At 32.9% G+C, this 16,146-nt stretch overlaps 3 protein-coding genes across 3 annotated transcripts in view; 2 read left to right on the top strand and 1 right to left on the bottom strand.

Annotated features, from left to right (window-relative positions):
- Positions 1-1,962, top strand: part of eif2ak4 (eukaryotic translation initiation factor 2 alpha kinase 4) — a 33,127-nt gene extending 31,165 nt beyond the window's left edge. The window contains exons 29-32 of the mRNA XM_042743091.1: positions 701-793; positions 1,196-1,303; positions 1,380-1,508; positions 1,912-1,962. Coding sequence (XP_042599025.1) covers positions 701-793; positions 1,196-1,303; positions 1,380-1,508; positions 1,912-1,962 — 381 coding nt within the window. The remainder of the gene's footprint in view (positions 1-700; positions 794-1,195; positions 1,304-1,379; positions 1,509-1,911) is intronic.
- LOC109084097 (eIF-2-alpha kinase GCN2-like) lies at positions 1,165-9,779 on the top strand. The gene is made up of 10 exons (XM_042743282.1): positions 1,165-1,303; positions 1,380-1,508; positions 2,327-2,413; positions 2,490-2,599; positions 2,673-2,731; positions 3,564-3,658; positions 4,077-4,145; positions 6,154-6,198; positions 7,433-7,548; positions 9,530-9,779. The coding sequence occupies exons 3-10, from the start codon at positions 2,375-2,377 to the stop codon at positions 9,585-9,587; spliced, it is 591 nt and encodes a 196-aa protein (XP_042599216.1). The 5' UTR covers positions 1,165-1,303; positions 1,380-1,508; positions 2,327-2,374; the 3' UTR covers positions 9,588-9,779.
- A 2,099-nt stretch (positions 9,780-11,878) lies between these two features.
- LOC109085256 (cysteine-rich motor neuron 1 protein-like) overlaps positions 11,879-16,146 on the bottom strand; it is a 49,444-nt gene continuing 45,176 nt past the window's right edge. The window contains exons 11-14 of the mRNA XM_042743090.1: positions 15,663-15,884; positions 14,469-14,558; positions 13,487-13,665; positions 11,879-12,481 (exon numbers count right to left, since the gene is read on the bottom strand). Of these exons, the coding sequence (XP_042599024.1) occupies positions 12,362-12,481; positions 13,487-13,665; positions 14,469-14,558; positions 15,663-15,884 (611 nt within the window). The 3' untranslated portion in view covers positions 11,879-12,361. The remainder of the gene's footprint in view (positions 12,482-13,486; positions 13,666-14,468; positions 14,559-15,662; positions 15,885-16,146) is intronic.

Genomic DNA, 16,146 nt, shown 5'->3' with positions numbered 1-16,146 from the left:
CAGTGTAACAATCTCGTCAGGCATATTTACAACACAAATCAATTTCTGACATATTAAAATACTAATTACTTTCACCCCAAATACTAATGAGTTGTAATTTTACATTTTTAACATTTGCCACTATCCTAGGTTTTGCCCATTCGTCAGTAAGAATTTTTTACTAATTTAAAACACAATAAAATTTAGTATGCTCCATTATTCTTTTAGATATTTTAATATGTACACGTCAGAATAAGCATGATGTTTGAATTTTTGCATAAATACTGTGTTACACTGAATGAGAATGTAACATTATTTCAACCAAATTTTGACATTTTATTCTCCAAAAACTTATTTGAAACCTTAAAAGTAGACATTTTACTTACATTTAATGTGCTTTCTATGGACACAAAATCACTTTTGTATATTTCTTTTGATGCGGACATCTTAACGTTTTTGACCCGCATATATATATATATAAGTATTGTAATTTTACAGTTGTAATGTCTAAATTAAATTATTGTATTATTCATCTTAAACACTGTTAAACTGTGCAACCCTACAAACAAGCACAGAAAATCGGGATTTTTTTAATCGCAATTTAAATCAGAAAAAAATCGGAAGTTAGATTTTTTACTTTTTTTTTTTTTTTTTTTTTTTTTTTCATAATCCTGCAGGCCTGCCCCTGTCCTCATGCTCTGAGAGTTTGTGTGTTTTGTAGGTGGTGGTGAATCTGGGTTTGGTCTATAAGGTCCAGCATCACTGCGGCGTCATCTTCCAGTTCGTGGCGCTCACAAAAAGACACAAAAACACAGTTCCTTACCTCACATCTTAGCGACGACAATACGATAATATCATAACATAAAATCAACACACTTGAGTCACACACTTCTGAAACCATTCGCGCGTTTGATTTCGACAATATTTGAAATGTATTTTAGTCTAGTTGTTTTTGCTCTGGTACTTTTGTTAAATGCACAGGTGAAAGTTCCTCTTGTAGGCCGAGGTGTTCTGTGAGCTGCTGGTTTTTGCTTGTGTTCTTCAGCTGCAACAGAGGGATTTGTAAAAAGACGCAGAATAAATCTTTGACGCCATTATTGGATTTTTTATCTTATTGGAATCGTTAAGAACGATTACCCAACCCTAATGCTGAATGGTTTCTCGATTCGCGACGCATTGGTTTATTTAACCTGAAGCTTTGGGTTTTCCGTGACAGATCTTGGAGTTTCACGGGCCGGCGGTGTCCGGTCCCGTCCCGTCGGCGGTCGGCGCCAGCATCGCTCTGGATAAGATCTGCTCGGCCGTGGCCAGTCTGGAGGAAGCGGTGAGTGTCACAGCAGTGTGATGCCAGTGCTGCGTCTGCTCTGCTCTGCTCTCATCTCTCTGTCTCTGTCCGTCAGTCTCCTGTGAGCTCCTGTGATGTTCTGGTGCTTCCTGTGGGTCAGTCCTCCACCAGCAGAGCCATTAAAGTCACTCAGAAACTCTGGGCGGCCGGAGTCTCTTCAGACATCGTCTATGACGTCTCGCAGGTCAGTGTTCACACGCTGCTAGGAAATGTTGTTCTGTCCCAATCTAAAAAAAAATTAGCTTTGTTTTGTCACATCCATAAATGAATCAGCTAAAATATTTAATATTTAGAACTGTAAACATATGAATCTGTTGTTAAATGATCGCATATCAAGCTAAAATCTCAGGGGGACCAAAATATTAGTTAGAATAAATTTTTTTTTTTTTTGGTCAGTTTTAGCAATTCTCTCTTTTTTTTCTCTCTCTCTTTTTTCTAGTTATTTGAAGTAGAGAAATTAACTATTGAAAGACTGGAATTGAAATCTACAGATGCAAATAGATAAAGTGCAATAAAATAAACACTTAAATGTAAAACATACATTTATTTGAGTAGTAAAATTAAAATGTCTCGTTTTCCTGGGACAGAAATACAGAGGAAGTATTTGGCATTTTGGTGAATTAAGGGTTCAGAGCTGAGAACTAGTTCCGTATAATAAAGCATTCATCAATCAAGTAAATAGAAATGCAGTGAAATAAACACAAAGACAGAAAGCAGACAATGCATGTTTCCGTCAGTTGTGACGTTCTCACTTATTCTTGCGAAACAAGCATGCAAACCATGAATCAGTGTCATTGACTGATTGAATCCTTACTGAACCACAAGTCATTATTTTTATTATTTTCAACTCCAAACCACAGCCATTAAATTCCAGGGTGGATCTCAGGCAGAATAAGCTTCTAGTTTCTGACAACACGAGACAAATGAGCCCTGATCCGCTCTAATGAATGCAGTGTGTTTTTCTGTTGTAATGAAGATAAATATTCTCCATTTGTGCCGCAGTCACAGGAAGCTCTTCTGGAGCACTGCAGACAAGCTGGGATCACATTCATGGTGCTGGTGTCGGATAAAGAAGGAAATTACCTGAAGGTAGATCACATCAACACCTGCGCTGAACACACTAAAGAGTGCGCTGATCTGACACGCTCTCTTCTCTCCCCATCAGGTGAAGTCTTTTGAGAAAGACCGTCAGTCAGAGAAGAGGATCCCCGAGTCAGAACTGGTCGAACACTTCATCCAAAAGAGCCGGACCAAACTCTCCGAAGAGAGAAACAGGTGACGTTTACGACCGTAAACCACGTTTCAGAGTCCAGAGGAAACATCTAATGCTGTTTTTCTCTCTCATTAGAGAGATTTCTGAGAGTTCTTCCCTCCAGAATCCAAAGGGATCATTACTGGGAAACTCAGGTACAGGTTTTTAGGCTTATTTCATAAGTTATTGAGCAGGAAACCAAACTAATTACCCTGTTTAAAAAAAATAAAATAGCTCCTCGACATGACAAAACTTTATTTCAGCCAAAAATTTAAATGTGTTCACCCTCAGGACATCCAGGATGAGTGTGTGTCTTCATCAGGTTTGTAGAAATGTAGCACTGCATCAGTGTCTCATCAATGGATGCTCTGCAGTGAATGGGTGCCGTCAGAATTAGAGTCCAAACAGCTGATAAAAACATCACAATAATCCACAAGTAATCCACAGCACTCCAGTCCATCAGTGAACATCTGGAGAAGACAAAAGATGAAACACATCCAGCATTAAGATGTTTTTAACTAAAATACATAGAGTCTATAATCCATAATAACACTTCCTCCAGTGAAAAAGTGTTCTGGTCTGAATCAGGAGAGAAATCTCCACAGATCAAGCACTGTTTAAACAGTCCAAAAATGTCTTAATTCTGGATTTGTTTCATCTTTTGTCTTCTCCAGATGTTAACTGATGGACTGGAGTGCTGTGGATTACTTGTGGATTATTGTGATGTTTTTATCAGCTGTTTGGACTCTCATAGAAACACAATTTTAATTGTTCACAATCTAAAATCATGGCTTACTGCTTTATTAATTCATTTAAAACATTATTGAGACACACACGGTGATTCAGTGTTGTGTAGTACTTCACACTTTGTTTGTCTCTGGCAGATACTGCAATTAAAACCTTGAAAGAAAATAAATGAGGTTTGTTCAACAGATGTTTGAATGAAGCATCATGCTTCCATCTTCTCGTGTGTTTGGTGTCCATCAGGTCTGTCTGAGTCACACGGGAGCAACACCATGAATGTGAACCTCGTACCGCCTGAGAAAATCTCAGCCAGCAACCGACGGAGATACGAGACGCAGGTCAGCACAACAATCTCACATCTGACATCATGGGAAACACGCTTTCTTCCTCATCTTGTACCTTTAAGGCCAGTAGAGAATGTCCTTCCCCTCACAATCACACATGCTTGTTTTGTGGATTTCCCATTAATCCACAATAAATCCCAATGTTGCTTTTGGCCACATTTCCCCTTGAAGTTTTCACGCTCCATCACAATCAAACATAGATACAGTCTTGAATCTGTGACCCCATGAGAAGCATCCAGTCTTTGATTCAGCTCAGTTGGTGTTTAATTCAGCGTGCATGAGTCCTCAGGACAGACTGAAGTAATGATTCAGCCCCGTCTAATGATGACCGTTCTGTGCTCAGCTTTACGATGAAAAGCTTTCGTTTTCTGTCCATTTGCATTATGAGCATGAAAGAAATCCTGTCTTTCAGATCCAGACACGACTGCAGAATCTGAGCAGCAACTTACAGAACAAGAGCAGCGACATTGAAGTGCTGGCTGTGAGTATATGATGTCACTTCCTGCTCTAAAATCATAACTTATGCATTTGGCAGATGCTTTTATCCAAAGTGACTTGCATCGTACTTGCCGATATTTGCCATTTTTAAATAATTGGCATCAGAACATGCCAAGAATGCAGCAATTTGCATCCATTCAATGTATGCATTAGCGATCTACAAATATAACCGATATTTGGTATTTTTTTTTAATTATCGGTTTTTATAATTTTTCTGCGTTGCAGATAAGTATTATAAACAGCTTTAATTTTGACAGTGACAAGAATGCTGCAACTTAAATTAAATTGAAGGTATACATTAGTGGTCAACCAGTATATTGCCATGACCGATAATTGCCATTTTTAAATTATCGGCACCGATTATTTAATTAAATTAGTGTTACCTGAACTTTATTTGAAAAAATATGATTTGCACTCAGATTACTGAGTGCACATGGTTATAGTGTTTACTTTTAATTTTATTTGTGTTTTTAACTATTTCTTTATTTGTGAGAAATGCTATAATAGGATTAAAAAAACAAGAAGTTTCAAAAGCATAAATAAATGTTTTTTTTTTCATATTTATCCATTTTACAATTAATTTTCTACTTTAGAAAATATCTTAAAATAAATTTCATTGCAGCAATTGTTATGCATCTTATTTAAATTGAATAGTGTAATATCGTTTATATCTGTTTTTTATCGGCTGTCTGCTCTTTAAAATATCGGTATCGGGCATCCACTACTGTACATTTGATGAGCTCATGCATTGCTTTTTATTTGTATTTTAACTATTTCTGTATTTGTAAAAAAAAATACTGGTATATTATTACAGAATGAAGATGCTAAAGCACAAATCCGTTTTCAGATTATTTTCATATTGATTTATTGCACAGTTAATTATTTTTTAATTTAGTAAATTTGAATCTAAAGGTCATTAGAGCAATTGTTATGCATCGTATTTAAATTAAATAGTGTAAAATCATATATATCTGCTTTATATCAGCCACTGGCTCCTTAAGATATCATCATCGGTCGTCAAAAAAAAAAAAAAAAAAAAAAAAAAACATATCGGTCGACCACTAATTTGATCAGTTTGTGCATTACTTTTTATTGTGTTTTTAACTTCCTTTATTTGTGAAAAATATTGTAATACGATTCCAGAATGAAGATACTGAAGTGCAAATCTGTTTATTTTAAGATTTATTTTTATCAATTTATTTTTATATTGATTCATTGTACAATAAATTTCATATCAAAAATAAATATTCAAAAAACATAAATCAAATATTTAATAATATAATTAAAGTCAAAAAATGTAAAATCATATATCAGCTTTATATAGGCCTCGGCTCTCTAAGATATTGGTATCAGCATCAGTTCATGCATGATTCCTGAGAACTGAACCCATGACCTTGGCGTTGCCAGTGATGTCCTGTACTAGATTCATTTGTCATTTAGCGTTCTCATAGCATTGATATTCTCCCAGTGAAATGATGAACTGTTTTGAGAAGCATAAACAGCAAACGGAGGGGAGCGCTTGTCATCAAGATCCTCATCGCTTGCATATTTAGTTAATTTAGCGGTTTTGTGGGGAATAAAGCGGTTTGGTGTTTCTCCCTGTTATTACACGGTTTACATAATCTCCCATTAACCCTGAGTTATGGGTTCAAATATGAATTTATCCCCGAGCCAAAATCTCAAGGAGGAAGAAGAAAACACCTAAAACTTTCCAGACACTCTGATCGACATCTAAAGACCGATAACAGAAAAACATGATGATATGAAAACAAAGAGACTAATGTCACATACACAGCTCGCTTCCTCTCGTGGTTCTTCGATGGTGTATTTACTCCATCTTTTACCCTGTTAAGGAACATTTGGAGTGCTTCCTGTTGACTGGTACGCAGTGTTTACGTGGCACCGCTTCCGTCTGTGGGTTTCTGTAGATAAGCCTCCATTGTGTCTGAGAACCTGACCTTCACAATCTCTCCTGTCGCATTCCTCCGCAGGTCGATCTGCCTAAGGAAACCCTCATCAACTTCCTGTCCCTCGAGGTTTGTACCACCCGCTATTATTATGAGCTATTCTGAGTAAATAAACGGCATTCCAGTGGAAAACATAAAGCGGAAGAGAGGGGGATCCTGTGTGCTGACAGCAGGACTCGTGATGAGGGAAACCCTCTCCATCTACATGAGTCACTGCAACGGAAGAACAGTCTGTTCATGTCTTTAACAAGAAACAAACATGAGCTTACTCAGAGTGATGGGGTATTTCACACTAACAAAGGCCTTCAGTTATTCACCAGTTCAGAGTGAGAGGAAAAACACTCTCACTGAGTGATTATGAACATGTACTTTATTTTTATTCATTTTTCAAGATGTTTAATTTTGCATTTAAAAAATGCAGGAAAAAAGGAGATAAAACAAAAAGTTTTTTTTTTTTTAAAGAAATATCTTCTCACTAAGGCTGCATTTATGTGATAAAAAATACAGTAAAAACATATTATATTATATATACAAATATATATATAAAACACTGTTTTCTATGTAAATCTCTGTTAAACTGTAATTGATCAAAGCTGTATTTTCAGCATCATTCTTCCAGTCTTCAGTGTCACATGATCTTCAGAAATCATTCTAATATGCTGATTAATTAACTTTAGATTGGTAAGGATGCATTTAATTGCTCAAAAGTGACAGTAAAGTCATTTAAAATGTAACAAAAGTTTCTATTTCAATTAAACGCTGTTCTTTTGAACTTTCTGTTCATTTGTGAATCCTGAAAAATAAAATGCATCACGGTTTCCACAAAATATTTTGCAGCACAACTGCTTTCAACATTGATAATAATCAGAAATATTTCTCGAGCAGCAGATCATCATATTAGAATGATTTCTGAAGATCATGTGACACTGAAGACTGGAGTAATGATGCTCAAAATACAGCTGTGCATCACAGAAATAAATTACACTTTAACACATATTCACATAGAAAACAGCTGTTTTAAATTATAATAATATTTCACTATTTTTACTGTATTTTTGATCAAATAAATGCAGCCTTGCTGAGCAGAAGAGACATTAAAACATTAAAGATTCATAATTACAGTACTCCTTCCGTGTCTCCCGATAATGTTAGAAATGGGTCAATTTTAAGTCTCAACATGAATTCAGTTCTTACATATTGTATATTTCTTAATTTCTACCCCTGAATGAGTGTCTCAGATATGGTTCCTCATCGTTCGTGTGCTAACTGTTTAATGCTGAGGCTGCTGCTGTTTGTGTCTCAGTTTGATGGTGAGGAGCAGTTCAACATCAGCGTGAAGACGCTTCTCTCTCGGCTGCCCAAACAGAGGTACCTCAAATGCATCTGTGAGCAGATCTACCACTTCAAGATCTCCAAAAGGTACTGAGCTGCTTTTCCAGCATCATTAACAGCGACACATGAACGTAATCAGCATTTTTTTATGCTTTGGGGAAAGCATTAGTATGCATTGTTATACTCTCCAAAATGGTTCTATATTCTGAATGTTTGTTCATATTTCATTCACACCGATTTAACATTTTACTCTATAAACATGGTGAAAATGTGTTTGTTTTCTGTTCTGTCTGTCGACAATATTTTCTGAATTGAGTGATGAAAAGAGAAATCCAAAATCCCCTCAAATCTCTTTATGAAATGTTAATGATGATGATGAAAGTAAAACTTAATTTAGCAGTCATATGTATTATATGGATTAGTTTTATTTTGTAATGCTTAATATTTGAAACAATCCATTGAAGTAAACATCTCATCTTTGGGAATTTAAGACACAATAATTTTAATACGTTTTTTAACAATATTCTTTTCAAGAGTTTGAATTTTTCTTGAGTTTTGTCTTTACAGATTCTTAAGAAGAAAAGAGATATATTTTTTAAGAATATTAGATATTAATTATGGAAGCTTATTTCCACCATGGAATAAAAAAAATGTAATTGCAACTTTTGATCTCACAATTCAGATTTAAAAAAATAATTTACAATTGGGAGTGTACAATCTGAGTTTACATCTCGCAATTCTGACTTTTTTTTTTTTACAATTACAAGTTTAAAATCTGTTTACATCTCGCAATTCAGACTTTTTTTACAATTACAGTTTACAATCTCAGTTTACATATCACAATTCAGAATTTATTTTTACAATTACAAGTTTACAATCTCAGTTTACATCTCGTAATTCAGAATTTATTTTTACAATTACAAGTTTACAATCTCAGTTTACATCTCGTAATTCAGAATTTATTTTTACAATTACAAGTTTACAATCTCAGTTTACATCTCGCAACTGACTTTTTTTACAATTACAAGTTTACAATCTCAGTTTACATCTGGTAATTCAGAATTTATTTTTACAATTACAAGTTTACAATCTCAGTTTACATCTCGCAATTCGGATTTCTTTTAGAATTACAAGTTTACAATCTCAGTTTACATCTCGCAATTCAGAATTTATTTTTACAATTACAGGTTTACAATCTCAGTTTACATCTTGTAATTCAGAATTTATTTTTACAATTACAAGTTTACAATCTCAGTTTACATCTCGCAATTCAGATTTTTTTTACAATTCAAGTTTACAATCTCAGTTTACATCTCGCAACTCTGACTTTTTTTTACAATTACAAGTTTACAATTTCAGTTTACATCTTGTAATTCAGAATTTATTTTTACAATTACAAGTTTACAATCTCAGTTTACATCTCGCAATTCTGACTTTTTTTACAATTCAAGTTTACAATCTCCGTTTACATCTCACAATTCTGTTTTTTTTTTTTTTTACAATTGTGGGTTTACAGAGTTTTATTTTACAGTTGGATTATCTTTTAATATATGAGTTAATATACATATTTTTTCATAATTTCGGGGTTTACTTCTCAGAATTTTTTCTTCCTACAGAAAAAAAAATACAAAAGATAATCATGAACTTTTCTTTCCTCTTTTTTTTCTCTTTTTTTTTTCCTCACGATTTTGTATCTCACAGCTTGGACTTTGCTTCTCAGAATTGTGAGTTTATACAACATCTATATATTTTTTGACACCTTCTTGTTCCTCAAAATTGCAAGTTTGCGTTTTTTATTTCTGCGGAATCAATCTTCCATAGAAAATAGCGTTTAAATATTTTATACAGAAGGAATAAAATCAGTCTTTTTAAGCCCGGGAGTAACAGATCTGAAACAAATATTTGCCAAAAGGGTAAGAAAAATAAACTGACTGGTTTTAGTTTTAATTTCTGAAATCTCATGAAGTCATGCTGAGAGTCTAGAACTGAAGAAAATCAAATATCATGTTGTCTTGATTTTTTCAGCATGCTGTGGAATCTGAGTTGGAGCTGTTTTGTGTGTTTTCAGGGTGGCTGTGGTGGTTCTTTACAGCTACAGAGACGATTATTACAAGATCCTGCTCTGATTTCACTGTATTTCAAAGCGTTAGAGATTCTGTGATTAAACCAAGCTGTATTTGTACGGCGGATTCGATGCCAAAGGCTGATGAGCGTCATCTGAAGGGTCCAGTCATCACTCATATTATTAACGATTCCTGTGAAATCACGATTGAATACTGTACAGTCCACAACTGAAGGAAATAAAATATTTTCCTGTATCACGTGGTCTTGCTTTTTTTAAACATGCAAAACTGAATGTAGTTATATTAAAATTATTATTACTGTTATAGTAATAGTATATAGTTTGAATCCACTTTTTCTTTTCTTTTTTTAATAATCTTTACTTGTAATTTTAGTTTTTGTTACTAATTAGGTTTAATGTGTTATTTGTTTGTTCCAGTTAGTAATTGTAGTAATTGGCAGGGCAATATTTCTAATTTTTCATTTAAAATTTTCCACCTAATGAGTCATATTTTTATTTCAGCTTTTTTTTTTTTTTAATCAACAAAAATGTTCTGAGTTCATATTATTATATGAACATTTTGTAAATGTTAATAAGCTCTGATTAATATTTTTAAATATTAAAAAAATTATATTAAATAATTTTAATATGAAATGCAAAATATGTTCTAATTTAAAGAAAAATTGATGAAAAGATTAAATATTCACCAATAGTAAAGTATAACGAGAAATTTAAGAGTACAGGTAAAAATCCCCCAAAATTACAAAGTGAACAGTTCATTTGCAAAAACAGATAACTCTGTTTTTATTTTCATAAATTGTTTTTTTTATTGTGTTAGCTGTATTTTTGCTATTATTATTTAATCGAAACAACCCAACTGCAGTTTGATATTAATTGGAATGCAGTATAAAAAAAAATAATTTTTTTTTTTTTTTGATGTATCAGTTTTTGCAAATGAACTTCAAATATTATCAGATTTTCTGGGTACAAAGTTTCAGTCCAATGCAAAAATATTAACTAGCATTTTCAGGAAACAGAAAATCCTCTCCAGGTCGAAATAAGATAATAATTAAGGTAAACAAACATTCACACAATTCATTTTTATTTCAAAAACAAGTGTACATGTTACAGCTGAACCTCTATTGGATCATACTGACTCGTGACAAAGGTCAATAAATAAAAGCTGATATAAAGCAGACACACAGTTTATAAAATCTGTACAGCAGCTTTGGGTTTCTCTGCAGCTTCACAGACCAGACAGAAATCAGTCACTTACTAGAGTTTAGTATTAATAAATAAATGTGAAAAAATAAATAAGATACTCTCCTCTACTATTTTTATGGTTTTTGTACATTTATCATTTGCTGTAATTCTCCTGCGAGCGACTCGGACTCAAACCAACTATAATCATCATGTAACTGATTCAGACTAACGATGCTGAAACGATCTCAATACTAAACTTGAAGCGTTTCCTCTAATAAAGTCCCATATTTAATATGTTCACAAAGCAAAACATCTTCCAGACACTAAACTGCAAAAATGACTCGTTCTGAATTTCACGAGTGACATCACAAACATGATTAACATGTGACCTCTGACTCTGCCAATCACAACAGAGCTCATTTACATACCTCTTAAAGATACAGTATCAAAAAAAGAAAAGCTTGTTTAACAGAGAGAGAGCAATCATGAATGAAAACAAAAACTTTATGGACATGAATATAACTCCCTGTATGAATATGCCTCAAAACTAGGGCCAAAACCTGATTTCTAGAGAAGCAAATAAATTACTTATAAATTACAGTTATATATAAATACTATTATTTATATATAAAACATTTACTTTAATATAGAATTATAGAATATGAATACACTTATCCATAACAAAAGTTTTTGAACAGTAAGATTTTTAATGTTTTTAAAGAAGTCTCTTCTGCTCACCAAGCTTGCATTTATTTGATCCAAAGTACAGTCAAAAGCAGTAAAATTGTGAAATATTTTACTATTTTAAATATCTGTGTTCTGTGTGAATCTCTGTTAAACTGTAATTTATTTCTGTGATGCGCAGCTGTATTTTCAGCATCATTACTCCAGTCTTCAGTGTCACATGATCTTCAGAAATCATTCTAATATGATGAATTTACTGCTCAAGAAACATTTCTGATTATTATTATTATTATTATTATTATTATTATTATTATTATTATTAATGTTTAAAACAGCTGAGTTCTTTTTTCAGGATATATTTATATATTTATATGCTTCTGCTGTATTTTGGATCAAATAAATGCAGGCTTGGTGAGCAGAACAGACTTCTTCAAAAACTTTTGATTGGTAGTGTATTTATATATATATATATGTATAGCAATGTATTTAATATTTAATTTATAAATATATATCTGTTTGTTTGTAAGTGTGTTATGGATGGAAACAGTGTGATCATTTTGTACAGTGAAGACTGATGATGCCTGCAGATGCTGTCTAGTTAGACGACTCACTAGGGTTTGGAACGGAGGGCTTGAGTGGATCTGAAGCTCTTGCAGTTCAGTTCGTTATGAACACACAGCAATGTTCATCCAGCAACAAACTACACGTAAAACACTTGAATGTACAGAAAGGAATAAACAGACTGAGAGGTCAGGAAACACGTCTGTGCCGTAAGGCCTCAGAATACGACGACAGTCTCTTTTCTCTGGTCTCTGAACAGTCAGAAGGTCCGCTTGCTTTGTTTCTGCGTCATGGAATGACCCGGAGCTCCTCGTCCGACAAACTGTTTTATGACGACCGAACATCATAGAAACACCAAATAAAGCAGGAGGTGAGGACAGTACGACGATGCTAGCGCTGGACCTGTCCGTTGCTTCGCTCTCCGCTCTTCACGCTCTGGAACTGACCTTCTCTGGACGGCTCCATGTAGACGAGTGAACTCTTGTTCTCGTGCTTCTGCAAGATCACCGTCTGCCGCACAAACAGGAGAGAAATACAACTCACATCATGCAAAAAAGAAAAAAGAAATGTTTTGTTAGGGAGTGAAAAAATAAACAAGAAAGAAGAACGAGAGTAAATAAAAAAAAAAAATGATTTGTTGGGGTGCAAAAAATAAAAGCGGAATAAAAGTTTATTTGTTGGTGAGCACAAAAAATAAATAAGTAATAATAAAGTTATTAGTTGGGGAATAAACCAAAAAATATTTGTAGGAGAGTGCAAAAAAAAAAAATAAAAAAAATAATGTGCAAAAAAATAAAATTATTTGTTGGGTTGGAAAAAATAAACAAAAAAAATTTTTTGGGTGCAAAAATAGACTAGTAATAAAAAAATATTAGTTGGGGAATAAACAAAAAAATATTTGTAAGAGAGTGCAAAAAAATGATTTGCAAAAAAAAAATGATTTGTTGGAGAGTGTAAAAAATACACAAAACAAGATTTGTCATGGTGCAAATAAAAGTTTTGTTGGGGAGTGCAAAAAATAAACGAGTAATAAAAATGTTATTAGTTGGGGTGTGCAAAAAAATAAAAAAAATATTTGTTGGGGTGTAAAAAATATGCACAAAAAAAGATTTGTCATGGGTGCAAAAAATAAACAAAATAAAAAAGCAAAATAAATAAACGAATCTTAAATGAACATTAAAACCTTAATATAGATTTATAAAATATATTAAAACCTTAAAAAGTCAACATAAAATCAAAATAGACTATTTTTTTAATCAATATTCCTGTTGTAACTGCAAGTTAAACTAAGGAAAAATAGTTTTTTTTTTCTCATTATGTGTTGCTTTGCTCAGAAATGCTTCACATGACGGAGTTTAAACTATGCTGCAAATGAAGTTCATGTCTTGTTTTTTGTAATCATGATGATATATGATACTCATATGCTGAAATACTTCACGACGCATTCCTTTATTCCAGCTTTAACGGCTCTTATGACGTCGTTAGTTGTTGGTTAACGAGTTCTGAGTCGCTCACCTTCTTCGGTGCGCCGTAGCAGGACATCTGAACACAGTTCTTCCTGCGGTTCACCAGGACGGCCACCAGGAGGAAGATGACCACAGCCAGCAGGATGCCCGCCAGGATCCAGGCCGCTGATTGGTAGATGAGCGTCATCTCCGTCTGACTCGGGACGTCCCGCGAGAGACCGTCACCATCTACATGAGAGAACACTGACATCAGAAACCATCGATCCTGTAATACGGCAGTATTAAACAAAAACAATAAAAATAGCACGCTTACTTAAAATTTATCATAAAAATGTACAATAAAAAAATCAAAAATTAAAATAAAAACAATCATTAAAATAAATACAATAAAATACTTAAAAATAATTATACAAATATAACATTAAAATAAACAAATATGTTTAAAACGAAAACAAATTGAATTAAAATGTTTTCAAAATTAATCACAAAAAAATGTAAAATTAAATAATACCAAAAATAAAATACAGTATTAAAAATGTACATATAAAAATGTTAAATTACAATAAACAAAACATTATTGAAATGAAAACAATATGTTAATAAATGCAAAATAAAAAAATTCAAACAAATATAAAACACTAAACATTAATCATAAAAATGTAAAACGAAAATAAATACATAACTAAAATAAATAAATCAAAATGCTAAAAATTTAATCATAAAAATGTCAAATTAAAACAAATACCATGAAAAAACTTACTAATAATATAAATATTAAAAGAGCTAAATTAAGAATATTTATTCTGATGAACAAAAATGTAGATGAACATTAAAACGTAAAACTAAAGTAGTTTTAAAACAAAAATAAAATGCTTACTAAAAATTAAAACACTGATTAGAATTAAACTAAAAAATTTAAATTTTCTGAAAAATTATAATAAAAACTTAGTTTGCAGCAGTGTATTCCCTCATCTACTCAGCTGGCATCTTCCTCGCACTGTTTTGATTGTTGTGATCGTGTCTGTATTTACGTGTGACGCTGTGCAGCGAAGGAACGGCGGTGGTCCAGCCCTCGGTGACGGCCGTCGACAGCATTACCGGCGCTGACGAGCTCGTTATCTCTGCAAACACACCACATGATCCATCATCATCATCATTCAGCTCAATTCTTATGGAGAAAAACAAGCTTCGAGAGATGAAACACGGAGGACAACAATGGCCGGCTTTTTCCCCGTGAAGAGATTTGCTTGTTCTTCCTCACACTGAAACATGCTGAACAGGAAACATGTGAGCGAACCGATATCGCAGGAATGTTCGCCTGGCTTTAGTGCCATGGAGCCTCCAATGCCACAGGAGCAATATTCTAATGCAGGGATTCCCAAACAAAAACTTAATTAAATCATAAAAAAATAAACTTACAAAAATTTTACAAAATACAAAAAATAAAAAAATAAAAACGAATAAAATATTTAATCATTCATTTTATTTTAATTGGTTAAATATGAAATATTTTTTAAATCTTAGCAATTAAAATAAATATAAAAAATTAAAACAAAATATTATGTAATTAAAATATATAATAAACAGAACAAAATGATAACAATAAAACAATAAAAAGTTTAATTATAAAGAGACGTAAAATTAAAATAAATAATTTAAATTACAAATGTGAAATTAAAATAAATATAAAACTTTTAAATACAAATAATAAAAACACTAAAATGAATCACTAAAATGTAAAATTAAAATAAATACATTTAGGACAAAACACTAAAAATTAAATAATGAAAATGTAAAATGCAATAAATAATACTAAAAATAAAACACTTATTAAAAATAATTTTTTTTAAATAAATAATTATAAAAATAAAAACAATAGTTTAAATGTAAAATTAAAACAAGATTAATTTTTAAATGACAAAAATAAAACATTAATTAATAAATTAATAATAATAAAAATGTCAAACATAAATTCAATAAAAAAAGAATTAAAAAATAATTTAAATAATAAAAATGTAAAATTAAATAATTAATCACACTTACTAAACATTAAATTCTAAAACAAAATCAAATTAATAATTGTTTATACCGATTATTAAATGTAGCATCTTACATTGCTTTTGCAGAGACTGTGCAATAGTAATTATTCTTCAGTTTTTCCCATGGTAAAATCATAGTAGAGCGACTCTGATCAGACGCTCATCAGTGTGTGCAGACACACGTACCCAGCATGCATTGCGGGCAGCACTGGCCCTTGCGCAGCACAGGGACCCTGCAGTCGGCGAGTGGACACTGCTGTGAGAAGCAGCGGATTTTCCCGTCACGACAGACGCAGCTGCTGCAGGCGTTAGGTTTCCACGAGTCGCCGCTGCGCAGGATTTCTCCAGCGCTGGAGACGCAGAACTCCTGATGACTGCTGTTGACGGCACGCGGCGGCTCCAGAACGTCTTCAGCGAGCACAAACACAAACATGAAAAAAATATTAAACACGGGGGCGGAGCTAGGGTTGGCCTCTCTACTCACAACTGCTGCTCCTGTCTCTATTTGTATTCATGTTTATTCAGACGTCTTTAAGACTGCATCAAGCTTCATGTCTAGCAGCGGCAGCTCTTAAAGTAACAGCAGCCACAAAACCTCATAACCAGCCGCTGTGATGTCTGTTCATCAAAGAACAATATAAACAGAGGAAATCAAGAACTTTTTGTAGCT

Source organism: Cyprinus carpio, chromosome B17 (genome assembly GCF_018340385.1).
Source record: "Cyprinus carpio isolate SPL01 chromosome B17, ASM1834038v1, whole genome shotgun sequence".
In the NCBI taxonomy this organism is placed as follows: Eukaryota; Metazoa; Chordata; class Actinopteri; order Cypriniformes; family Cyprinidae; genus Cyprinus; species Cyprinus carpio.
The sequence above is the reverse complement of the archived record's forward strand: the minus strand, read 5'-3'. Positions and strand labels throughout refer to the sequence as shown.